At 41.6% G+C, this 27329-nt stretch overlaps 1 protein-coding gene across 1 annotated transcript in view; it reads right to left on the bottom strand.

Moving 5' to 3' along the window:
- Positions 1-27329, bottom strand: part of KCNAB1 (potassium voltage-gated channel subfamily A regulatory beta subunit 1) — a 203153-nt gene that overhangs the window by 57889 nt on the left and 117935 nt on the right. Inside the window, exons 3-5 of the mRNA XM_084873863.1 lie at positions 10630-10667; positions 4773-4852; positions 1927-1971 (exon numbers count right to left, since the gene is read on the bottom strand). Coding sequence (XP_084729989.1) covers positions 1927-1971; positions 4773-4852; positions 10630-10667 — 163 coding nt within the window. The remainder of the gene's footprint in view (positions 1-1926; positions 1972-4772; positions 4853-10629; positions 10668-27329) is intronic.

Raw genomic sequence — 27329 nt, 5'->3', positions numbered from 1 at the left:
ATATCAATATTCTGTGGCCTGATGATAGCTTAAGCTTTTATTTGCAAGACTGAAAAGCAGTGTGTGAAAGATGCATGTTAATCTACTTCCTTGAGATATATAATAGGCTCCACAAACTATAGAGCTTGATGGCTAAATGTCCTCTGGGTGTCCAGGGGGAAAGAGCTATCACACTGACTCCTCCCCTCCTTCCTCTGTCAGCCTACCCCCACTGCAGATCTCACTGGACTGCTAGTGGACTCATCCCCAAGGTCTCTGACATAGGTTGAACTGTATCCCTCAAAAATATACAATATATTATTAAAGTCCTAACCCCCAGTGTCTCATAATGTCAGCTGATTTGAAAACTTGTAGTTAGTTAAATTAAGTTGAGGTCACACTGGAGAATCCAGTATGAACAGTGTGCTCATAAGAAGATACACAGACACATAGGAAGGGAGAATTACCAGGTGGTGATAGAGGCAGATGTTGAAGAGCTGTATGTGCACCAAGAGACACCAATATTTGCCACCAAGAACACCAGAAGCTGGGAAGAAGCAAGGAATGATTTTATCCAGAGTTTCAGAGGAACGTGACTTTGCTGAAACCTTGAGTTTGGATTTCTGGCCTTCAGAAGTATGAGAAAATACATTTCTGCTGGTTCAAACCAACCAGGTTGTGACACTTTGTTACGGCAGCTCTAGAAAATGGGTACAGTCCCTGTTTGGATAGTGGTGGATTGACCAGCATGCTGAGTGGGCAGGTAACTCAGGCAAGATGGAGGACTGGGTGGGAACATGAATATGTTTCCATGTTTAAGGTTGAATATGGTTCTTTCTTAATAGATTTATAATCCCTGAAGTTGGGGGGAAGAGAAGCAAGAGGGAGAAAATAGGTCACCAAACTTTATTTATTGACAACTTCATAAATTTCTGGTTTTCTATTTCACAAGGCCCTCTATCCCTACCAAAGATTTCTCTAAGAGTGAGGAGTAAGCAGCCCTAAGAATACATGGAGCTCTCCTCCATCCTTCTAGCTTTCCCTCCGGAGGGAGTTTAAATGCTTTGTGAAAAGGCATAATGAAATCAGTCTTGATCTATACTCTGTGACAAGGTCCCTTTTTCCTAGCCTAAATTTTATGCAATCTGTGTACATGCACAGGTGCAGTGTTCTTTGCACTATCTCACTGATACTATTGAATTGTTACCCATTTGGCCATCAGCAGAGATTATACCAGAACAGAAGAGAAACCCAAACTTGTCCAATGGTCTTTGTTGGGCTTTGCCTGATTCTGTACTCATGCTGGGGAGAAGGGGGTATTGGGGCAGAGACGCATAGTGAAATGTAGGGGGATTTATGTTATGGCATCTGTTGTTACCGTAACATCTGGGTTCAGGGGAACAATCCCCTGGCTTTGACTACAGAAGGTGATGGAATGGAATGTGATCCCCCAGACAATAGGGCTCTCCAGACACAGAAGAGACACTGGCAGATAAGAAAGCTTTGGGATATTTATCCCCAGGACTTCTTATTTCATCATGTCTTTGCATTCAGAGTTAGTAATAAAATGAACAATGAACATAAATACATGTGTATATATAATCAGCCTCCTGTCATATGGCTTCCTTCACCAAATTACCCTAAATTGCAGCCAGAAGCCATGAAAATGTCCCTTTCTTTTATTGATAAATACCTCCTAAACATTCCCTCCTTCTTGGCTTATCCTCATGGTAATTCTTTGTGATTAAAGACTAGTCAATAAGTTTTGAAGCCCAAGTAATGAACTTGCTGGTACCTATTTTCAAAACTCTGTAAATCAACTAAGAGTTGACTTCTTTTTGGACAATCTTTTGGTCAGTTGCCATCCAATTTTATTTTCCCTTCTCTGGTTATAAAATAATGTCAGTCTTTTTAAAGGCGAGTAAATGATGGTGGTGAATGCATTACCTCCAGCCTTTCTTCTTGATGATGCTCCCCAGAATCACTTCAGCCCTGGAGGGGAACACAGACAGTGTCTTAGGGTACAGTGGCCTGAAAATGCAAGAGTCAACGCAAAACACCAGAGCCATTCCTTGTCTGAACTCAGAGCCTCCACGACCCTAAAAATAGAAGCTGCTCTCGCTGGCAGCACAGTTTCCACTGTTTCTGCTTGTGCCTGCAAAATCCTGCTCCAGAGCATCACAGAGGCACCTGCCAAATCCTTTCACGCTGGCAAGAGACCACCTGTGGTCCTGACACCAAGAAACAGTGCAGTCATTTGGCACTTCGGTGTTTTTAAACCACTGATCTCATCTCTAAATGTCCTGCTTGGCTGTGTCCCAAAGGGGAGTCAAGATTTTGCTTCTATTTGCTATGGCTTCAAATTATGACCTGGGAGGACAACGAGAGCTCACGCTGGTTAGACCGACAATATCGATTCCCAGGAGATCTTGCAGGATAAAAGTACCCATGTGTGGGTCTAGAAGACCCAGATGTAAGGGCTGCAGATGCAGTGGCCCACATAGAGAATGTCCTGGGTTCCAGCGACAAGCATTGTTATAGACGCAGGACATAAGGAGGTGTAGAGAAGTGTTCTCCCTGCACCTAAGGCTGGGTCATGGAGAGGTATATTGAGGACATACCCACTGTCTTATTCCCATCTTCCTAGCCCAGTTGAGACCCATGCTTGAGGAAACTAAAACTATCTTCTAGGCCCCTCCCGGTAAGGCCAATTCTGCTCTGTGAGGCTTTGTGAGTGGGGACATCAATGGAATGAGCACTTTGTCCACAAGGGTCCTATAGATGGGAGTCATTACTGATCACTGTGCGTCTTGACTGAAAGTTCCCTCTCTGTTGGAGTGTATTTGGGAGCCTGGCAATAGGCCACGATGCAGTTAGCTATGGAGCACACCCCAAATAGACATGTGCTGAACGTTGCACAGTGTTCTTTCCCCCCTCCCCTTCTGTCTCTCTAATGGTTGCCTTTTGCAATCTTGCTTTTCACAGTGGGAACCGATCTCAGTTACACACTGACAAATCAAACAGTAATTAACCAGAATTGATTCTTCTTCACAGTAGAAATACAAACAGAACTCTTTATACACTTGTTTACCACTCTTCCCCCTTTTCAACCTTAGCCCCATTTGGTATTGAGCAGGATTCAACAAAAGAAGAAAACACGGAGAAAGGTTATGATGTTGAAAGGAGCAAGGCCTTACTTATCAATTTCACTTTCTCTTCTTGGACTCAACAGAAAACATCAGGAATGTAAGCTCTGAACCTCCTAAAGCTGTGGTCGGCAAACTGCGGCTCGCAAGCCACATGCGGCTCTTTGGCCCCTTGAGTGTGGCTCTTCCACAAAATACCACAGCCTGGGCCAGTCTATTTTGAAGTGGCATTAGAAGAAGTTTAAGTTTAAAAAATGTGGCTCTCAAAAGAAATTTCAATTGTTGTACTGTTGATATTTGGCTCTGTTGACTAATGAGTTTGCCGACCACTGTCCTAGAGGGTTCTTAAACATTTACGCCTGCCCTTGAGAAGGAGGAAACCCATGCAAGGAAGATACACTTGGACCAGGCAACGATGAACCTGATTCAGCAAGTCTAGCATTTTGATTGTCATTCTCACCCAGCGTGGGGTGGGAATTAGGCCTGCAGGTGACCATGCACCCCAATCCTATTAGAAAATTGCAGATCCGCTCAAGCAGCTGCCCGCTACCTAGTGCCTTTCAGTTCTTGGAGCTGCGTCTGTGTTCACAGTAGGAGGCAAGGTGTTTTCCGTTCTGTTCTAAAATGTACTTGTTGTGCTGGAACCTGAAGGACATGGACCTTGGGGCTACATGAAGGCACATTGCCCAGGTCTTCTGACTTAGCAGTGAGCCCTGTCCTAGAGCCCAAGCCTTCTCTGGGGTCCAGGGGAAGGTTGTAGCTAGATAGGACTTCTCCAGCAAAAGAAGTGAGACCTCTTTGCAGCCCCCTCTGTCCTCAGAGTCGGTTTGAAATACCCTCTTATAAGAGAATAGAGGCCCAGGGTGGGGTCCGTGGACCTGGGCCAGCAATCAGGGCCATTGGGGCCATCTTGCCCAGTCCTGATGGGGGTGATCCCAGTGGGAGGGACTGCGGAAGATTGGCTGGCTTGGGGGAAGAACCACAGGAGGTTGGCTGGCCTGGGCCATGGGAGGTTGACTGTGAGAGGGCATTGACAACCACCAGGGGGCAGTTTCTGCATTGAGTGTCTGCCCTCTGGTAGTCAGTGTGCATCATAGTGACCAGTCAACTGGCCCTAACAATCGCTTAGGCTTCTGTATGTATAGATATTGGATTTCTTGGTATCTTTAAGGATCCTTCTTTAATCTCTGATCTACCTGTAATGCTATGTGGAGGAACAAGCCTGCAAACTGGAGAATCAGTTCCTGCTTCCCTCTGAAGAAGACGGCCCAGTTTCCCTCGAGGGTCGAGGAACTATGAAATGTGGTTACGAAGTAATAACCACATTGGAATCTGCTCTTTTATTTGCTCACTCATATTTTGAACTAATATTTATTATCTCCACTGCCACCACTCCTCTGCCCCTCATGTAGACCAAAGCAATTGCTTCCAGCCCATTTTTCATACAGGGGCCAGAGGTGGGAAGGTTTGGGTGGGCAGAAGGGGCCAGAGATGCCCTGGTGACAGTGGTAGAGGGAGGGGGAAAAGTGGTGCCATAACACATGTGGCAAGGACAGATCCTTCTCACCTGCATGTCAACAATGGTTAGGGCAGAGTCCCATGGTTCTAGAAATGCCACTTGAGGGACACAAACAGGTACCAACTTACTTTCCAGCAGCGTAGACCTCGGCAGTATCAAAGAGGTTAACTCCGCTTTCGTAGGCAATCGTCATCAGCCGTTCAGCAACCTGCAAGAGGATGCAGTCAGTCAGAAAAGCCAAATGCTTTTCTTTTCTTTCTTTCTTTCTTTTTTAATATATATATATATATATTATTGATTTTTTACAGAGAGGAAGGGAGAGAGATAGAGAGCTAGAAACGTCGATGAGAGAGTAACATCGACCAGCTGCCTCTTGCACACCCCCTACCGGGGATGTGCCCGCAACCAAGGTACATGCCCTTGACCGGAATCGAACCCGGGACCTTTCAGTCCGCAGACCGAAGCTCTACCACTGAGCCAAACCGACTTCGGCGCCAAATGCTTTTCAAACGTGGGGAGCAATTCTGAATCTTTAAGAACAATGAAATTTCCCTAACCATAGCTTGTTTTTCTCAGTTGTAGTAAAAAAGAAAACCAGAATTTCAGCTAGCCTGTTGAGGCTGGATACATGTTCCCCTGAGACATAGCCGGGCACTGAGGAACTTCCCTCCGTGCTGGGATCCAGCAGCCCTAGGGGGCCCAGTGAGGTGGATAGATCGTTGCTCACTCTGCTTGGAAGGCCTGGTTTGACATTCTCTTTGGCACCGTAATTTCTCTGACACAGAGGGTCACTTGCTTTGCAGCCGACTCCATTTCTTCTCCTTTCTCCAGTCCAATGGATTGTGGCAGCTGGGTGACTTGTGAGTTAAAAGTTTGGACCTGTTTTTCCTCAAAACTTAGCAGACTGTTTTGATGAATGAAAGGTTAGATGGAACTGTGACTGTTTTAACTCAGCAAAACCCCAGACACCATCAGAGTGGCCAGCCAGCCGAATCCACAGGACAAGCAGAGGAGGGAGTGGGGCATGGGGACCCAGCTCCTCCCTGTCAGCTCTGGTCCTCTCCTTTGTGCTGCTGATGCAAGTGCCAAGTGTAACAAGAGAGTGGGGGGTAGCTATAAATGACAGCTTGAGGGACAGCCATTGAGGAATAGCGATAAAGAAAGGTGGAGAGGGGACATTTTTTCATTTAGACTTATTAGTCAATTGGGAAATTACAACCCTCACAAATAATTAAAATTGATTTTTCCATTTATGCTTTTGATTGTGGGCTGAAGTGCTTCATCAGCATTTCCAAGACAAACTACTTTCCTGTTTTTAAAATTGGCCAACCAAGAAAATTATTAGGCTAGCACAATGGAGTCCCTGTAAATCCTTTAGGAAGAAAGCAGCAAAAGTACTATAACTACTTTTAATGTACCCCAAGTAGAGAGTAAAAATTAAGATAAGCATAGTTTTCCCATCATGACTGTTCTGTTTAAGAAGTTTCTGTGCTTGTATTATTATAATATTAACCTTGTGCTATGTCACATTACATGCTGATGGATTGTTATTAGAAAACATTCTATCTAATAAAGAGGGAATATGCTAATTGACCCTCAGATTATCACAAAGATGGTGGTGCCCACAGCCAATAAGGAGGAAATATGCAAAAAAAGAAAAGAAAAAAGGAGGGAATATGCTAATTGACTGCCTTGCGCTCAAAGATGGTAGCGTCCATAGCCAATAATGAGGGAATATGCTAACTGACTGCTCCACCCTCAAAGATGGTGGCACCCTCAGCCAATAAGGAGGGAATATGCTAATTAACTGCCCCACTCTCAAAGATAGCAGCTCCCACAGCCCCAGTCCCCTTCGTCCCCTAGCTGCCCAGGACCAGCCCAAGGCATAGGCAAGCCTTGGATGGCAGCTGCCCAGCTGCCCAGGACCACCTGAGGCTAGGTAACCAGGCCTGGCCAAGACTTACACTGCTGGTAGTGGCAGCAGCAGAGGTGTGATAGGGGTGTTGCCTTCCCCTGATCACCAGGTTACCTCCTGCCCCTGAGGGCTCCCAGACTATGAGAGTGAGCAGGCTGGGCTGAGGTACTCTTTTCCAGTGCATAAATTTTCATGCATTAGGCCTTTAGTACATAATAAAATCTCATATAGAGAGAAATTTTAAGGTAAGATGAAGAGTTGGATTAAATGATTGCTGAGATGTTTCCCAACCATAGCATTTGAAGACGTTAATGCGAAGCAATGAAATCACTGAACTAAGTCAGAAGACCAAATTCTGGTCCTGAGTGTACCATGTACTGGATAAATACACTTGGCCAAGTCATTTGACCACTCTGTATTTCAGTTTCTTCATCTGAAAAACAAGGGTGATTCTGTTCAGGTTGCCCATGGAGCACAGAGGCCCCAAGGAGGCTCACTTCCTATTTTCTTCCTCTGAAGGTATTATCCTCATTGAGGCCTAGGATTCCTATAGCTCTCTTACTACCAAGGAATATAGGACCAAGAGAATCCCTAGGAAATAGAGTGGGGCCCACTGATTGAGTCAACGCTGAAGCTTATTCTAGGTCTACACTTCCAGGGTAAAAGTCAAAATAATTTTTTCCTTTATTGGTTAAGCCCATTTGAATAGAGTTTATTAGTACCTGCAATTGAAAGAACCCTAACTTCTTTACTGATGAGAAAATGTAAGTAAAACTCTGACAATTAAGTGCTATAAGATGATAATACACTCTTAACATTATTTAAAAATACCATTCATATGAATAACATCTAATTTGATTTTATAATGAAGCCAAATCATCTTTGGGAGGCACCTCACAGGGTTATCTAGTTTCATGTTTGAAAAATTTTGATGCGATCCCTGTCCAGTGGCTATTTAATATATAGTTGAACTATCCTAGTAATGGGGACATCATCTCTTTTAGAGACAACATTGATGATTTTGTCACCCAGCATATATGGTGTGGTCATCCCAGGATCCCATGTTTGTATTTGCTTTGTGCTGAGCTCATCCAAAGCCAGAGAGAAAGTGAGAAAATCGGGAGGTGAATTTATTCCTATTGGCTTACATTTTTTCCATTAGGAGATATTTGAGCTCCAGCAATTCAGCCACTGGTGTGACTGGTCTATCTGTGTCTCCCTTCCTTCTCCTTGCTGGCATTCTCTCTGCAGGGACCTGGGAGGAAGCCACAGCTCTCTCTGGAAAGAGAGTAGATATTGTCTGATCCGCATCTAGATGAGAGTGGCTCCCACCAGTCATAACAACTTTATTGTGCAGTTTTTAGAATCATAATTTTTAAATGATTCATTTCAGAGGCCAGCCATGCACACTCTTACCTAGGCAAACTGGGCCTCCTCCATACATCCTACCTGATACCAGTCAGAGGGCCCTGTGATGCCCAGATCCTCCTTCAGAATTGAAGGGCTTATTCCCATAAGAATCCTGGCCTTCAAGTTATCAGATCACTCTGGAAATTGCACTTAGCTAAAGAGAATCGCCTAGCCCAGTGGTCAACAAACTGCAGCTCTGTTGATTAATGAGTTTGCTGACCACTGGGATAGGGGCTTAATCACAAGGAGCAATAACAGGCTGTAATTATTGGAATAGAGAGTCTATGCAAACTCATTAGTCAACAGAGCGGCAAACCGCGGCTTGTGAGCTACATGTAGCTGGCGAGCCACAGTTTGCCGACCACTGGCCTAGCCCCACATCAAACCTACTTGCCAGAGTAGCCTCTATCCAATGGTTGGTCACACAAGAGATATAAATGCTCAGCCATTTCCCCCCAACTTGGGACAATCTTACATGGCAATCTCAGCTTTGGAACTCCCAGTGGGGTCAACTGAGGTCACTGTTGAGATGGCATCGTGCCTCAGTTTCACTGTCTACCTAATTTTGCTTCCTTCTCTGCCTTGTGTTGGTTCTGAGATCACTTCCTAATACTGTTCTGCATGCTAATCTCCATCTCATAGTCTGCTTCTCAAGGAATCCCCTATGTGACAAGCTTTCTATGGTGACCTATGCCCAATACTGGGAACAGGCATTCAGACAGATAAGAGCATGTGGATAATATTCCTCCCCTGGATCTATAAACAAATGTTAGTGACCTTGGGAGCTGGGTAAAGATCCCCAGGCCCCCCAAGCTTCTGTTTAGGAATGACAGTAAGAACTACCTTTATAAATGACTTGTTCTGGGACAGGCACCAGGCTCAGCACATTATAAGTAACTAGAGGCTCAATGTACATGAAATTGTGCATGAGTAGCTCACTTTCGTTTGCCTCAGCAGGCTGCCCTACCCATCACTGCTAGAAACTGGCACCACACCCACCGTGAGAGCCGCTGCTTGTTTGGTCATGATGGCCACAGGCCTTTTATTAGTATAGATTCTTTTTAAAATATATTTTATTGATTTTTCACAGAGAGGAAGAGAGAGGGATAGAGAGTCAGAAACATCAGTGAGAGAGAAACATCGATCAGCTGCCCCCTGCACACCCTGCACTGGGGACGTGCCCACAACCAAGGCACATGCCCTTGACTGGAATCAAACCAGGGATCCCTCAGTCCGCAGGCTGATGCTCCATCCACTGAGCCAAAACAGCTTCGGATAGCCTAGATTCTTTTTTTATTTTATTTTATTTTTTTATTTTTATTTATTTTTACATATTTTATTGATTTTTTTTTATTGCCCCCCTCCCTCCCTCCCACAAATCCCCTCCCTCTCCATAGTTTTATGTCCATTGGTTGTACTTATATGCATTTATACAAGTCCTTCGGTTGATCTATTATCTCCCCCTGATATCCCTACCCTCCCCACTGTAATTTGACAGTCTGCCTGTTGCTTTACTTTCTCTATATCTGTCTCTTGGTTCATCAGTTTATAATGATCTTTATCATCCATAAATAAGTGAGGTCATGTGGTGTTTCTCTTTCATTGATTGGCTTATTTCACTCAGCATGATGCTCTCCAATTCCATCCAGGTTGCTGCAAATGATGAGAATTCCTTCTTCTTTATGGCAGCATAGTATTCCATTGTGTAGATATACCATAGTTTTTGGATCCAATCATCTGCTGACGGGCACCTAGCGGCTAGCCTAGATTCTTAATCTCTTTACCTTTTTCACCCAGTTCTTCACCCTCCCTCTCCTCTGGCAATGATCAATCTGTTCTCTGTATCTATGAATCTGTTTCAATGTGTTTATTCTTGTTGTTGTTGTTCTTTAGATTTCACATATGAGTGAAATTATATGGTAATGAGCTTTCTCTGAGTTACCGTATTTTTCTTTAGGTCCTCCCATGCTGTTATAATGGTAAGGCTTCATATGAAAGTGTTCCTTAAATACAATGATAAGCATATAACCACGATAAGCCCTGTCTTTGAATTGTAAACAAAAATTTAAAGGAATGTAATGAGTGTCTGCCACTTATTGAGCGTCTTCTACCTACTAGTCAAAGGGCTATATAAATGTCTTACATGCATAACGTGGTTAATTCTTTCTACAGATGTTGAAGGATCACATTATTATCCCATTTTTACATAAAATGAGAAACTGAGACTCAGAGCAATTAGATTAACTTGTCTAAGCTGGGATGACCAACAGTCCTGGTTTGCCTTGGTCTGAGAAACCCCCTGCTAAAATGAGAAAGCCCAAGCCAATTGGGACCAGTTTGGTCACCCTAGGGAGCTAAAACAATCAACAGCAATGCAATCTTTCTATAAAGTGACTAATATTTATTCAAAACTGGTTCCTTCTCCCTACCTACCGAGCCTGCACATATAATATACTGACAGTCTCAAAGATTAATAGTCTAAATGTGAAAAATACAAGAAGCAAGATAAAATTGAAAATAGTACTTAAGTCAATCTTGGCCATTTCCCATGATTAAAGCAATCCTTGTAAAATGACAGAAACCCAGGCAGAATACTCCCACCACATAGATCTCTCTGCATTTTCTTTGATCAGCATAATGGAAGACATTAAGTAACTTACCTCATCTGAAATTTGACCTCCAAATGTCACCCATGTTCCTAGAAAAGAATAAATATTTGTACATTACTTTACAACATAGTCATTTTCTAATATTGTGTATAATAAGGGGAAACAATTTTTCCTCACAACAGGTTGTTCATGAAGGTACCTGGATGAAGGACACCTGGGGGCTGAAGTCCAGCCCATCCTCCACCTCTCACTAAGTCGTCCAGCAGGAGTCTGCATCCTCCTGGAGGAGAGAATGCCCTTTCTTCATTCATAAGTACCATATATGCTAGGGACAACCCAGTCTTATGCAATGCTTTCTCTTCTGACAGAGGACCACGAATGCTAATGTGCAAGAAGGCAACACTACCATGGATGCTCTGGATACACACTCATTCTTGCTCTCACTTAGCTAAGGAGCCACCCTTAGCTGAAAGTGAAGATAAGATCTTGGGTTGTGGTTCTTTCCTTCATTGTCTCAAAAAAACTGACTCTGTTTTGTATTCCTTCTTACCTCTCAAAAGGAAGCCTCTCAAATGTCTTTCCAGTGCCCACTTCTAAGCCCCAAGAGGTGACATGTACCACCTTGTACTTACTTGCTGAGTTGTTTTGCCTGGCTGAAACAATGCTGACCAGCTCGCTATTTTAATGAAAGTTGAATAAGGTACCAACATTTAAATAATTAGATTTTTCTTTAAAATGTCTGATTTTCAGTTTCTCTTAAAAACAGAAGGCTGGGTATCCCCACAAGGCAGACATTCCTAAATTGTGGGGCAATGTCCTCTGTGGAAGGGCTATGCCCTCCACAGTCTGTCGAAGTCCACATACTTTCCTTTGCATTTCAACATTGAAATCAAATGCAGTTGTTATTTCCTACCACATGTTTATTGCTCTTTTTTAAATTGTAGAAAAATAAGTTTGTGCATCTCCTAAAAAACAGAGTGGAGGATTCAAGAAAAAAAAAATAAAAAAAAATAAGAGTGTACTTTTTTTTTTTTTTTTGGTGCATGTGAAGAACATAAAAACAAAGATTGTTTGTACAGAAAAATTATAACTTAAGGCACCATAATAAAACCAGCCATCACTGGTATACCAAAAAGATGGGTGTTGAGAAACTTATGAACTGGAAAAATGGCAGTGTTTGTTTCTGAATGAAAGCAAAATAAGTGATAACTGTGAAATGCAGTTCTCTTAGATGAAAAAATAGCTATGACATCAAAACCTTTTCACAGACTATCTATACTAATAAAAGGGTAATATGCAAATTAGACTGGGAGACCTTTCGGATGTCCTTCTGGACGAAGCCATGGTGGTGAGGCCAAGGCAGAAGTGGTTAGGGGCAATCAGGGAGGCAGGGGAGGGTAGTTGGGGGTGATCAGGCCAGCGGGGAGTGGGGAAGGCAGTTGGCACAGAGCAGGTGGGGGGAGCAGTTGAGGGTGATCAGGCCAGCAGGGGGGACAGTTGGGGGCAAGCAGGCCAGCATGCTGAGTGGTTAGGAGTGATCAGGCAGGTAGGCAGGTGAGCAGTTAGGAGCCAGTAGTCCTGGATTGTGAGAAGGATGTCCAACTGCTGGGATCGAGCCTAAACTGGCAGTTGGCCATCCCCCTAGTGATCCCAGATTGGAGAGGGGTCAGGCCGGTCTTAGGGACACCCTCCCCCCTCGTATGAATTTTGTGCACTGGGCCACTAGTACTGTTATAAAAGAGTCTCTTTTGAATGCAGCAGAAATCATGTGTCCAGAAAATAAACCAGCATTTGCAAATTTTAGTATAATCAGAATCAATGTACTCAGCATGTTAAAAATATGATAGAAAGCTTTCAGAATAAGTTAAATTACTGGTGGCATTTCCTATTGCAACAAAAGAGAACACAGATATAAATAATAACATGCTATTAGCTATGCTTATTTGTGATATTTTGAGAATTTTGGAAAGAGATTCTGCAAAGAGAGTTCTGCAAAGCACAACATCAGGGGATGGTTTACTTTGTGATGAGAAAAATCTCAGACCAGTGGACATAGGATGCTCTGTTCTGAGTTATGTGTTGACTACAGATGGGGTTCTCACAAAGGATGGGGCTAACATTGAACCTGTCAAACACCAGATCCCCAGGCAGCAGTATTTTGTAGGGGCACTAAATAGTGAGGTCCATAACTGTTAATTTTCTCATTCATCAGGAGTTTGCTTTGGGCTGAAAAGCTAAAATGAGACAGGCCATGAATTCAATAATTGATGCCATGAATTGGCCATTCTTTTGCATCTTGGAGCAAAATCAGGCCAGTGTCTGCTTGATGAATCTGCTGGTTTACTTATACTGAGATGACAGAATTTTTTTTTTTAACCGTTCATGTCATCAAAGGGAGCAGTGCTATCTCCAAAGACTGTCTCGAAGTTCCAAGTTTCTTGCTGACATTACAACTCATCTACACCTTTTGAATTTTTTCTATAGGTACATTTACAAGTATTTGCATAAATATCCCATTTGCTTCTCTCAGTTCTGACAAAATAGAGTCTTTGGGAAATTTCAGTTGTTAAAGAATAATTTAGCCCACTTTCCTATATTGCAGTCAGTACCCAGAAATGAAATTGATAGCCTGAAATTTATTCTTTGAAACTGGGGCATTCATTAAATACTGGATTTCAAACTTTATGAAAATAAACCAGAATTATTTGCTTTAGCTTTCTTAATTAAAAATGTTTTGTTGTTATAGTATTACAGACATCTCCCATTTTTTCCCTTTTTGCCTCCCTCCACCCAGACCCCACAGCTCCCCAGGCCTCTCCCACACTATCGTCTGTGTCCATGAGTTATGCTTTATTTACATATGTTCTTTGGTCAATCTCTTCCTATACTCCTACCCCTGAGATCTGTTCCATGCATCCATACTTTTGGCCCTATTTTGTTTGGCAGTTTATTTTGTTAATTAGATTCCACATATAAGTGAGATCATGTGATATTTGGCTTTCTCTAACTGGCTTATTTTGCTTCTTAATTTTTGATAGCACAAATAAAGTGCTATGATTTGAAGTTCTCAAAATGTAGTACAAAATGGCATTGAAGACTAAATATGACAACAATGATAACCAGACTAACGATGGCAATATTACACACAGATCTTGGGGGAGATTACTCAACTTATAAGAACAATTTACAATAATTCTATCCATGTTGAGAAAAGCTTAGTTTTAGAAATATGAATTTGAAAAATCAATCTGCATAAAGCTACCTACCAATCTTATCATAAGTATTTATGGCTGTAAAACATATATCACAGTGAAAATATACAGGACCTGACTGACATCGTAGTATAGAATAAAGATGTAAGGTTTTTTATTTCACATAAAAGCAGTAATGAATTATGAAGGAAATAGTAATAATTAAATATTTGATTTTTTAGTTATTTAAAAAAGTTTAGTATAAAATAGAATATGGATAGCATATACATTTATCATAAATATATACATGATTCCATTCTGGGACCCTGTTATTCTTACACTCGGCTTACTTTGTTGAGATAGGCTATTACCTGACCCTTTAGACATTCCTTTTTTAAAATAAATAAATCTTTATTGTTCAGACTTTTACAATTGTTCTTCCTCCCCCCCCCCTCGCCCCACATAGTTCCCCTCCACCTGGTTCTCACTCCACCCTCTGTCCTTACCTCCCCCCCTCCACTGTCCTCATCCACAAGGGTGCAATTTTTGTACTGTCTCTTTCTGAACCCCCCACACCCCTTCCTCCCCGAGAATTGTCTTTCTATGCCCCTGATTCTATTATATTCACCAGTTTATTCTGTTCATCACATTTTTTATTCACTTCATTTTTAGATTCACTTGTTGATAGACATGTATTTATTGTTCATAATTTTTATCTTTACCTTCTTCTTCTTCTTCTTCTTCTTCTTCTTCTTCTTCTTCTTCTTCTCCTTCTTCTTCTTCTTCTTCTCCTTTTTCTTCTTCTTCTTCTTCTTCTTCTTCTTCTTCTTCTTCTTCTTCCTCTTCCTCTTCCTCTTCCTCCTCTTCCTCTTAAAAAAAATACCTTTCAGCATTTCCTATAATCCTGGTTTGGCGGTGATGAACTACTTTAGCTTTTTCTTATCTGTGAAGCTCTTTATCTGACCTTCAATTTTGAATGGTAGTTTTGCTGGGTAGAGTAATCTTGGTTCTAGGTTCTTTCTATTCAATATTTCTTGCCACTCCCACCTGGCCTGCATAGTTTCTGGTTAGAAATCAGCTGACAATTGTATGGGTGCTCCCTTGTAGGTAATTAACTGTTTTTCTCTTGCTGCTTTTAATATTCTTTTTGTCTTTTGCTCTTGGCATTTTAATTATGATGTGTCTTGGTGTGGTCCTCTTTGGATTCCTTTTGTTTGGGGTTCTGTGCATTTCCTGGACTTGTACATCTATTTTTTTCACCATGTGAGGGAAATTTTCAGTCATTATTTCTTCAAATAGGTTTTCAGTATCTTACTCTCTCTCTTCTTCTGGCACCTCCAAAATTCAGATGTACACTTGAGGTTGTCCCAGAGGCTCCTTACACTATCTTCAAATTTTGGATTCTTTTTCCTTTTTACTTTTCTGCTTTTTTTTTCTTTTTTTTTCTTCTTCTTTATATTTCAAATCTTTGAATTGATTCTTGTGGTCCTCTAGTCTGTCATTAGTATTTTTATAATATTTTTTACTTCAGTCAGTGTATATTTAATTTCTAGATGGTCCTTTTTCATTTCCTTGAGGGTCTCAATAAATTTATTGGCCTTTTCTAGGAAATTCTTGAAAAACCTTATAACCTTGGTTTTGAACTATATATCCAGTCATTTACTTTCCTCCATTTTTTTCATTTGTGACCTGTTTCTTTGTTTCCACATTTTGGTTGCTTCCCTGAGTTGACAGAGTGGCTTTGTGTGCTAGGTGTCCTATAGGGCCCAGTGACTCAGTCTCCCCAGTTACCTGAGGTGGACACTCTTGGTGCACCCCTTTGTGGGCTGTGTGCATTGCCTTGTTGTAGTAAGTCTTGATTGTTGTTGGTATCACTGGGAGGAATTGACCTCCAGGCCAACTGGCTGTGAGGATCAGCTGTGTCTATGCTGGGAGAACTTCTGTGCTGGAGACATCCTTATGAGACAAGACTTGCAAAATTGCAAAAGCCTCTGTGCTCAGCTTGGATGGGTAAGTCTCAAGGTAGAGCAGACAGCCTTGGCTTCCCATTAGCCCTGCCATAGGAGGCCCTTGGGTCTGTGTCCCTTGGTAATCTCTGCAAGCACTTCTGAGAGAAAGCTGCCCTCGAGTTTTGTCCACTGCCAGACAGTCCAGTTTCTCCCCAAATGAGTCTGGGTTCCCAGAAACTCACCTGGAACTGGAATTCAGCACAGTCAGGAGCTTCTGTCTCAGTCCTGTTTTAGAAAGCCAGCTGCATTCAGCCACCTGTGCACTCAGCCGCCCATCTTCTCCGCGCACATGCGTCTCTGTACATCAGCCTTTTGCAGCTCCTCTGAGTCTCAATGTGCTTTCCTCTTTCCTTCTAGTTGTAGAATTTCCATTCAGCCAGCTTTCCTGTGGTTCTGGATGGTGTCTGTTTTGCCTTTTACTTATAGTTTTAATATTGTTGTGCGAGGCAGCATTTTAGGTATTTACCTATGCCACCATCTTGGTTTCTCCCCCTTTAGACATTCCTTATTCATTTGTTTATAGTTATTTGTTTACCAACTTTATATCTTTTACTAGGCAATGAATTATCTGAAGGTTAGGTTTTTTTCATTTATCATCTTATCTCCACAGCCCAAAAATATTGTAGAAGTGAGTCCTTGGTAGATGGTCAATAATTGTTAATTAAATTGCCTTTGGAATGTCATTAATCTACAAAATACAGGATAAATTTCTCTACAAACCAGCTTGCTTCTTTCAATTTCAAGAAAAATGAGCAATTCTCATCAACAGTCCTAGGCCCAAGGTGATTAAAGTGTTTGGGTACCTTCCCCTGGGGGGGGGGGGGGTTTCCTTGGTAGCAAGGCCTGGCGCGGGGGAGGATGTGTGTATGGCACAGTGTAGGCAGGGTCCATCAGCGACCTTGAGGAAGAGGTGCCACTTCCAAATAGGACATATTCCCTCCTGATGGAGGAGGATAGAGTGGCAGCCTTCCAGACAGGGGATTTTGTTGGTATGATTTTATCCTCTACTGCCCACCTACACAAGGTCTAAGGTGGTTGATTAGTTAATAGGATTGTCAAAACTCGCTGTGACAGTTTTCTTAATCATTTTTCTGCCTCTAATGAGAACATGCCTTCTTGAGACTTAGGATGGCAAGTGATTATTTCACTGTGAAATCTCAAATTAGTGGGATGTTATTTAGATAACGAATTTACTAAACTGACATTTGTTATTTCTAATTTTTTAAAAGCAGGGGGAATATAGAGAGAAATTTCAATTGTTATTGTATTTTCTGGTGAAACCCCTTTATGTACCAAGAAATAGATGCTTTGAAAACCTCTGTTTGGGTCCCTTGCACACCTACCATTTTGCATAGAAAAATGATTGGCGAAATAGAAAACAGAAAAAGAAAACTATCTTCTCTCTCTCTCTCTTTCTCTCTCACACACACACACACACACACACACACACACACACACACCCCTATCTTGGATACTTAGTTACCTTGCTGGTGGTTTACTTCTTGCCATACATTCGGGAAACATGCTTATCATTTAAATGACTCCTTGCTTGAGTATGAAGAGCTATTTAGACATTTAGATATAACCTTTAATTTTATCTCATCATAGTTTAGTTATCAAACCAGGAAATTAACATTGTACAATATTAGGAACTAAACTATGGACCTTTTATGAATATCATTGTCCTTTTTCTATTCCAGGATCCTATGCAGGACCCAATGTAACATTTTGTGTTTATGTCTCTTTGGACTCTCCCACCCCCCCAACCCCCAACCCCCAACCAACTTTCCCCTCTTAATGACAGCATTGTGTGGAGCCAGCACTGCTCTTTCAATAAGATACATAACTAGCACAAGTACCTTGACGTTCATACTGATGCAAGATCCAAAACAAACAAACAAACAGAAAGCAGATACCAGGAAATCTGGCCTGAAGGAAAGTCTCAGATGACAGGCTGGGATGTCCAAACAGGTGACAGAGGTGAAGAACTGGCTTCTTGCCCTTGGAACTGTCTAACAGTTGAAGAGCATAAAATGTTTCTACCCTCCTGCTGGGTAGGCAGTAGAGTGAGCTGTGGAGCAAGCAGGGGGAATCAGGCAGCTCTGGGCTGGAATTCTGACTCCATCACTCACTAGCACAGGGAGGAAGGGTAACAATAATAAGTAGTTTACAGGGTTGCTAGGAGGATGCTGTGAGATTTGGTGGGCGTTTAACAGCCTCTGCCACACGTGAGCATTAATGTCCAGTTTCAGACCAAAGGGCGCATTAACAACCTTTCAGGAGCCCCACTCTGAGATTCTGGTTCTGCAGGTCTAACGTAGAATGTGGGTGTCTTTATATTTAACAAGCAGCCTAAGTGATTTGGAAGCAAAACACTGAGCAGCCCAGTTGTGTCCAGACAGATAAACAAGATGTGGACTTCTGTCCGGGCACCTGGGACCCAGCTCAAGGCTCCATCTTTTATAAAAGGTGCAGGCAAAGATCTCTTTCTTGCTCTGGTTTGCACCTGCTGATGTTTTCTACAGAGCCTGGCCGTTGTTTTAGGGTTCAAGCTGCCAGCTGGTATTTCATTTTTGGCTGCCAGTGTATTGCTAATGAGCATCTGGCCTGAGTTAACAAATATAATAAGTTAGCCTTTAAAAAAAATTTTTTTTTTTTACTTTGATTACCTTTTATGGCAAGAACCAATGATACTACTAAAGTTCCGGGGGTTCAGAGGGGGCTTTCACAGCTGCACTTTACAAAAGAGCTTGAAATCACCATGGAGCCAGGTATGGAAGCGCTAAAGGCTATGTAGCATCAACGTGGGCTCTCAGGCAGGTGAAGTGCAAGCAGTGTTCCCATATGCAGGCAACTTTGTAAGGTCTGAAGAATTCTACACATTTTATTTATTTTTTGTTTGGTTTTTGTTTTAATTTTAATTTTTTTAATTTTATTGTTTAAGGTATTACAAATAGTAGTACATATGACTCTCTCTTTTTCCTCCCCACTGACCTCCCCACAGCCTCCCCTAATCCCTGACACTTGCCCTCATCCCCTCCCACCCCCAGCGTCTTGCGTCTGTTGGTTGTGCTTATATGCGCGCATACAAGTCCTTTGGTTGATCTCTTACTCCCACTCCAAACCTCCCCTACCTTCCTGCTGTAGTTTTACACTCTATTTGATGCTTCTTTGCCTCTGTCTATTTTTGTTCAACAGTCTGCAATGTTCTTTATTAGCCATAAATGAGTGAGATCATGGGGTATTTATCTTTCACTCACTGGCTTATTTCACTTAGCATAATGCTCTCCAGATCCATCCATGCTGTTGCAAAGGATAAGGAATTCTACACATTTTACAGGTGAGAAAACGAGTGGTAGAGAAGTAACTTTCCACAGCTGGTTAGAAGTGGGGCCTCTAAGGCCATGGTCTCTCCCAGCCCCTTGCTGCTTCCTGGGAATGATGCCTACCTCCCTTCCCCACCCTTTGTGCCAGATGATGCAGCCTCGAGTTTGTTCTATGTGCTTGTAACAATATCCCACTCTCCCATGTTCTTCCCTCTGCCAAATGCCTCTCCCACCAAACTTTTCTTCTGATGAGCTTCACATCTCTCTCTGTCCTCAGAGTGCCCCATCTGTGGATGAAGAATGGCACACACTTGCCCTCAGTCCTCTGGGCCATTTCCCTGTTCCCAGGGTCTCCCAATTTAATGTGAGGACAAGTTTTATCTTGTCTTCCCGAGAGACCTCATGCACAGAGCCATCCTGGCTATTAACTCTCACACCCTTAAGAACCCCAGAGCCAAGGCTAGGAGCTGGGCAATAATGAGATTTGTCTGTCACTGAAGTAATCTGGACAGGCTGGGCCAATGGACAAGCAGTGGCAAAGGGAACTCGGTCTTAGGTTAGGCAAGGCTGGGGTGGGGTGGCGGGCTGGCTGGGTCTCCCAGGAAAACCAGAGGAGAGTTGGACCCTGAACCTCTAACACCCATGTGTAGGCTTGAGGTTTTGAGGGTAATGAAATTTTAATACTTTCCTTTAAGATTTTATCTTGTTAATACCAAGGGATGCTGGCAGCTCCATTTTGTTCTAAGATTTGTTTCTGGGCAAATCTTCTTGGAATCGTTCTGTTTCGTTTCCCTTTTAATCTGATCAGTAAAGTTTAGGGACAAGGAAGGAGCACGAATGGTGGGGGTGGGGGGAACTTAGAAGAGGTGGTATTTCGAGGTTGAATATTCCTCTATAGAAGCTGTTGTGACCATAGTATAGGAATGAAATTTCAATGCCCTAAATCTTCCCCCAGAAAATAAATCTTTCCACACCTCACATTTAGACATCAGAGTTAATAATACATAGTAATTTAAATCCATGGCTTAAGCGGCTTATATTTCATTATGAAGGTATGACTCCTGAATTGATTTAGTTAGCTCCTCAGCCTTTTGTAGAAATTTAACATAAAAAAGGCCAAAAGATTCTTAGATGAATATTTCTTCTCAGTGTGTTTTACTTTTTTGCTCACACAATTGAAATTAATATTATTAGTTTTCTAATAAGAAGCAAAGTTTTTTTTTTTTAAATTTTTATTTCTTCACAGGAAAATCCATTTCATAAAATCCATTTCTAACATGAAAAAGAGATGTTGTTTGTGTTTTGTTAGTATAATATCTTGTCCTAAGTTTCTTGGTTAAAATTCCTCACACTTTCTTTCTACTGACATTTTCATGTTGAAAATTCTTACAGTGAAGTTTACAGAGCAGTTATCACTAGCATGTTTCACTAATGTGCCTGGTTCTCTTCGTTCTTTGGAAAAACTCATATAAGAAATGTACCCCCGCCGAAACCGGTTTAACTCAGTGGATAGAGCGTCAGCCTGCGGACTGAAAGGTCCCGGGTTCGATTCCGGTCAAGGGCATGTACCTTGGTTGCGGGCACATCCCCAGTAGGGGGTGTGCAAGAGGCAGCTGATCGATGATTCTATTTCATCATCGATGTTTCTAACTCTCTATCCCTCTCTCTTCCTCTCTGTAAAAAATCAATAAAATATATATTTTAAAAAAAATGTACCCAGTGTCAGAATAAAACCAGATACCTACTGTCAGACACTAGGGCCAAATGGCAATTTATATTTTAAAAAACATTTAACTATTTTCAATATCTTCTAAAATGGGATACATTATTAAGATTGACAGTGTTGTTGTTGTTTTCTGTGAATTCCTAGCACAGGGCCAGGAACATAGCATGTGCTCAAATAAATGTTTTTATTTCCTTTTTGGATTTATCTTTTATCTTTCCACAGGAAGTTTCTGTGAATAAGAACTCTCTGGCAAAATAGAGATGTCAAGAAATTTAAAGTCAACATAATTTCCTTTACACTTTTAAAAAATATATATTTTATTGATTTTTTACAGAGAGGAAGGTAGAGAGATACAGAGTAGAGAGTTAGAAACATCGATAAGAGAGAGTCATCGATCAGCTGCCTCTTGCACCACCCTTACTGGGGATGTGCCTGCAACCAAGGTACATGCCCTTGACCGGAATCGAACCCGGGACCTTTCAGTCTGCAGGCCGACGATCTATCCACTGAGCCAAACCGGTTTATGCACACTTTTTTTTTTTTTTTTAAATCTCTGAAAACTTCATGTCAAATCTTGATCTTTTGTAGGGATATATTTTTTGGTGGTTCAGGCAGTTATTCTCTCCAAACAGTAATAATTCTGAATAACTCTGGTGTATCTGTATGTTAAAACCACAGTATGTGTTCATAGGATGCTCAGGATATGCAAGGAAATAAGTGTATTTTCCATTGTAAGGCAAAGAAACTTTTAGTGAAAACCAGATAATATACTATAATAATAAAAAAGAATGAAAAAAATGAAACTGAGAAACTACGTAAGGGACAATTTAGATTTAAAAATTTTAAAAGTTCCCAAATTAGCCCAGTCTCCATGTTCCCCTGTAGCTTTATAAGTTTACTTGAAAAGATTAGCTTATTTTATCTGTGCCTGATGGATATGAACTATTAATTATTTTAGTTTTTTATTAAATTTACAACATCCTGTTTCTAATAGAATACTCATAGTTGTAGCAAACAGATGAAACAAATGGGTTATTTTTGCATCTCCCATAGAACTAGGCATGATATTTTTTAAATGAACTGATTCTCTATTTCTAATTAACAGAGACCTTCCCTTTTCAATGATTACATGTAGGAATGTATCATGTTAAAGAAGAAAATGGAGCGATACTAAATCATAAAACTGTGTTGGTATATCTTCAATCTAAGGAGATCCCATTTAATTAAATCTTTACGTAGAGCCATTCTCCTTTGAAATGATTCTTTACACTATACTGAAAAACTAATTATGTCATGGGAGAAGCCCGGAACAGCCCCTGGCGGCCCAATCTGGACACTGCTGTTCCCAGCCAGGCTTTGGCATCGAGGAGATGGCAATATAACCACAGAATTTCTATGTTTGGAATGGAATTTCCAAACATCATGCATGGAAAGATATCCAGAAATTTAGATAACCAGGGGCATCAAAGAATATAAAAATTATATTTCTATGTCAACAATATTTTGTATTAGTCTCAAACACAGAAGATAGGCCTTCCTAAAACATTTTCAAAACTTCTAAACTCTTGGGATAATCTCCGTATTCCCAGAGATTAAATAAAACTAGGCAGAGAGGAGGGGCTGTTAAGTGTTTTATGAATGAATAAATTCAAGAACTGCAGAGAGGGAATTATTCACATAGAAGTAACGTTCAATAAACTCTTTTATCACCTGCTGATCATTTCATTAATTTATTGCTTGGGAAAGAGTTGATCTGAATGAATCCATCTGTGGCTTTTATCTGAGTTAATGGTCTGGGTACCCACCAGCTACCATACGAGTGTGCACAGAGAACGGCTGGGAGGCTGGCCTGGATCCAGGAAGTTAATATGGTAGAATAACACTTGCATCTGCCATCTTAAAGCAGTAAGTTAAGCAGAAATAGAGTCTTGTTACTCCTTCTGCTAACATCAGGAACCCTCGTTTCAGGAAACAAGGGAGAATGTTCCCAGAAGGAACTCTGGGGAGCAAGGATACTCGCCTGGTGACTCTCCATCTTTGATCATTTTGCGATTCATCGAGAACCTCAGGGGCCACTCGCCACAAAGGATTAGAACTTCCTGTTAACTAACACAGATCTTTTGAGAGCTTGTTTGGAGGTTCTAGCAGGGGAGCGCAGCTACTCGTATACCCTTGACCGAAGACTGGTCCTCTCCTCTTGGGGGAAAGTCGTCCTCTTCGACCGAGCGCGCAGCTTCGGGAGGGACGCACATAGATCGGTGAGGGAGGAGGGGGACACCCGCCTAACCAGCCAGATCAGCCAAATCAACCCTGGCGATCAATGAGGTGACAGATGTCGCAGCCAGATCGCCCTCACATCCCTAACACAGATCTTTTGATGTACCTCCAAAAGATCTGTAGCACACCTCATGGTTCCTGAAGGTTGGGTGGAGACGTCGGCCTGTTCTCCACAGGATGTGGAATCTGACTGACTTGTTCATCACTGTCCCTCCAACACCCAGAACAGAGCACAGTTTTGCAGATCAACCACCTCTCAGGTCCTAGACAACACACTGAAATTATTTCTTATATTTTGCAACAACCCTGAATGATAGGCATTTTCATTTTCTTTTGGATACATCTGAGATTATGTCCATGGATAAACAGATTCACCTTTGAGACTTTGCTCACCTCTAAAATGGATAATGACAACTGCTCTAGTGTTGTTGTGAGAACAGAATGACGCGATGATGATGCCAGCCAACCCTTTTGTGAGAACTTACATTATGCCAGGCATAGTGCTACACACTTTATAGGCATTATCTAATTTGAAACTCATGACCACTCTGTGATTTGAGTTTATTTTCTAGAAAATGGGATCTGAGCTGAGGCAGTCTGACTCCACAACCATGGTCTTAATAATTTTAACAGCATATGTCAAGTGTCCAGTATAGTGGTGAGCACACAACAGGTACTCACTAGATGTTACTTTCCTTCTTATCTTCCAAAGAGATAATATTTGAGGCAGCAGAAATTCTATAGGAACACAAGTAACTTTTCCAACAACCACAGGGAAAGCCATAATCAACATGAGAATGCATCAATTCTAACAGTATAACCATCTTAAAGCACAGGACAATTATTATTTAATATAAATATCAGAGAGGAAGGGAGAAGGACAGAGAGATAGAAACATCAATGATGAGAGAGAATCATTGATTGATTGCCTACTGCACGTCTCCTACTAGGGATTGAGCCCGCAACCTAAGCATGTGCCCTTGACTGGAAATGAACCTGGGATCCTTCAGTACACAGGCCAATGCTCTACCTACTGAGCCACACCAGGTAGGGCAAGAATTTATTATTTATTATGGATTGTTCTGAAGTGATATATGGATAGTAATGAATAGACTAAAGCATTAACATTAAAAATGCTGCGAGATTCTGAATTTTAATTGGAGGCCAATTAAAGACAAAGCTAAATATAAAAGAAAGACCCCACGTGGTACTTGCTTCTTGCACCAGGCATCAAAAGTGGCATTTCCCTGGTCACCGTGTGTGTCTTCTGCATGGGAAACAAAATCCCTCAGTTGCACAAAACTTCCATGATGGACTCAGCCATCTGATGAGAAAGTAACAGAGGTGGAGAGCTCCTTGTTCAAGCCAGTGATCCTCAACTCTGACCCAGTTCGTATAATATTATCTCTTAGGAGTTGATGCCCTGTCCCATATGGGATCCTAGTATGAGGAAGGGCCCAGGCACAGGTATTTTTTGAAAGCCCCCATGTTATTGTATTGGCAACCAGAATTAGAAACTCGTTTAGAGAGTGGTTAATACATTGTTGGAATGGATTCAATTCCCTTACAAGCTCCCAGAATGATGGGAGGCTCAGAGTGGGAGAAAGAGACAAAGTAGATATAGGGCCAAACATGGAAAAGCAATTCAGCAAAGAAGACTGAACATGGCTTTGACTCCAAACTGGACACTGTGATGCCTTGTAGGGTCTTTAGCCCTGGCCAAATAAAAGGTTACACGCTATTCTTTCAAAACTCTCTCTCTGGTGCTTTGCCCTTCATTTTATTACTACTATTAAACTTCCACAAAAATCCCAGTGGCAGTAAATGACTGTAGCAAAAATAGCTTAGTGGACATAATTAAAAATGGGTAGAATAAAGAAGAGCATCAGCAGTCTCATTTTCCATGACAAGATTATAAAGGCCACAAATCCTGATAGAATAGGGTGCAAATGAGACACATCAGACTTATGGTGTTAGGACAGGATTTCTCCCACTGGTGCCGTTTAGAATGATTAATTCAACAGAGAGACTTAAAAGCTTAACCAAAGTCTAGTTGGAGATGGGCTACTAGGTCATTATATCATTCCTACATCATTTACTAACTTGGGGCAACTCTTGATTTTCCACTAACAGGTTTTCATGTCTATAGCATTCAGAAATAGAAATGCAAATTTCATCCTAAAGACAAATATATGTGCATTTTTTATTTACTGTGTCACTGTTTCCTCTCTTAGCAGAGGTAATTGAGGATCTGCTATCTCCCTCATATAATTCTGGTGGGTTGATTGGAGAAGTGACACAGCAGCCACCAATTCATCTGAATAAAATGCCAACTCTTCTTAAAGTTACACTGGTAAAGAAATTACATATATTTAGCACACCCTGGAGGGTGCAAGCTCCCAAGTATAAACCTTAATTTAAAACATGTTTGCATGACAGGCAATGACAGATGGGACAGTGAAAAATGTTGATGGGTGGAGCTAGAAGACCACAGATGTGTTGAACTTGCACACAAGAAAACTTGAATGAAGGTGTGCCTCATTTATATTCCAATATATGCATTAAAGATCTGGTCATCAGCCCTGGCCAGTGCGGCTCAGTTGGTTGGGTGTCGTCCTGTGCACCAAAAAAGGTTGCTGGTTTGATTCGAGATCAGGGCACATGCCCCACTTGCAGGCTCAATCCCCAATAAGGGGTGTGTGGGAGACAGCTGATTTGCTTTCACACTGATGTTTCTCTCTCTCTCTCTCTCTTTCTTTCTCTCTCTCTCTTTTTCTCTCTGTCTCCCCCCCCTTCTCTCTCTCTCTCCCTCCTTCCTCTCTCTCTAAAAATCAACTTTAAAAATATTTAAAAATCTGGTCATTTTTAGCTCTCAAGGGCTATAATCTCTTACTCTGGCTTATCTTGTGCAGTTACCTTCTCTCACACTCTGTATTCTAACTCTTTACCTTCTTTTAGTTCACCTAGTCTCTTTATTCAATTCCTTCCTTAACCAGGAAGATTAGGATGGTTGGATAATATGGTTCACCATTTAGAAGACTCTCTTGCCCTATTCTCAACTCCATTGCTTCACTCTTCCTTCACTGCAGCTGCCTGGCAAAAATTCACACGTGAATGAATTTGACTCTCTGTACTCATCGCCTATAACCAAGATGCTGAGCTGTGCTGGAGGAAATTACAGGCCGCTGAGCCCCATGCATTGTACTTCCTTGGTTTACACTAACTATGCATAGAGCTTACTAGGCTTTTGTTTCTCATCATTTTTGTCCACTGTTTGGATTTCAAACCTATCCTATTTCTCTCAACCTCAGATCCCACCTCCTCTTCCTTCATCGTCGGCAGATAATCATGCCTCCTGCTTCACAGAGCAATTCAGCAAAGAACATAAAAGCAAACAAACTGTAACCCCCTCCACCTCCTGCTACCAAATCTACCAGCCTCCCCATAGCAGATAAGACTGATGCCCTGCCCACTCCCCATGAGGGTACAGCTGTCTGAGAACTCCCACTGGGGTACAAACACTCCTCTTTCCTAATCTTTCGGTGGGTGTGCACTGGCTCCAGAGTTAAGGAAACTCCATGGATCTGCACCTCTCATTATTGTATCTTTTCTTTGTCTGGTTCTACTTTATTTACTCTGAATTTCACACCCATTCCTTTTTGTTCATACTTGTCTGATTCGCATTTGCCAGTTTTTTAATGTTCCATTTATCTTTGTCCCTTTCCTTAAAGAGCATACCTAGGAACTTGCACTTTCTTTTTACCCAATTCTAGAACTTTGTAATTTACTACAATGATACCAATGTTAGATATTTTTTCCCCTGAAATTTTATTTCATTCTTTTAGAACATTTTATTTACCTGTCTTTAATTTGGTCGAGCCTCATCTAGCTCACAGCCCCCTGATGGATTCTGTACAGGCTCTCTCTATATGTTCACAGTATGATGAACCAGTCTCACAGTTAGTGGGCAATGGATTGTCACATTTAATCTTCTGCAAAAGTGACCGTATTTGAGTCATATGTAGCCTGTCTCTTTGCCTCTATCCCCAGTCTTCTCCAACTTGCCATATGTGCTGGTGACCACTGTGACCAAAATGAGTTTCCTTACAGGCATCTGACCAAGAAACTCCTGGAGTTAAATATTTTGTACTCCCAAACACAAAACCAATAAATTCTAAGCTTCATGGTCTGGCCTCAGTGCTCTTCATAATCTTTCTAAAAC

The sequence above is a fragment of the Pipistrellus hanaki genome (assembly GCF_964339955.1).
Source record: "Pipistrellus hanaki genome assembly, chromosome: 2".
In the NCBI taxonomy this organism is placed as follows: Eukaryota; Metazoa; Chordata; class Mammalia; order Chiroptera; family Vespertilionidae; genus Pipistrellus; species Pipistrellus hanaki.
Note: the sequence above shows the minus strand (reverse complement) of the source record. Positions and strands in the feature narration are given on the sequence as shown.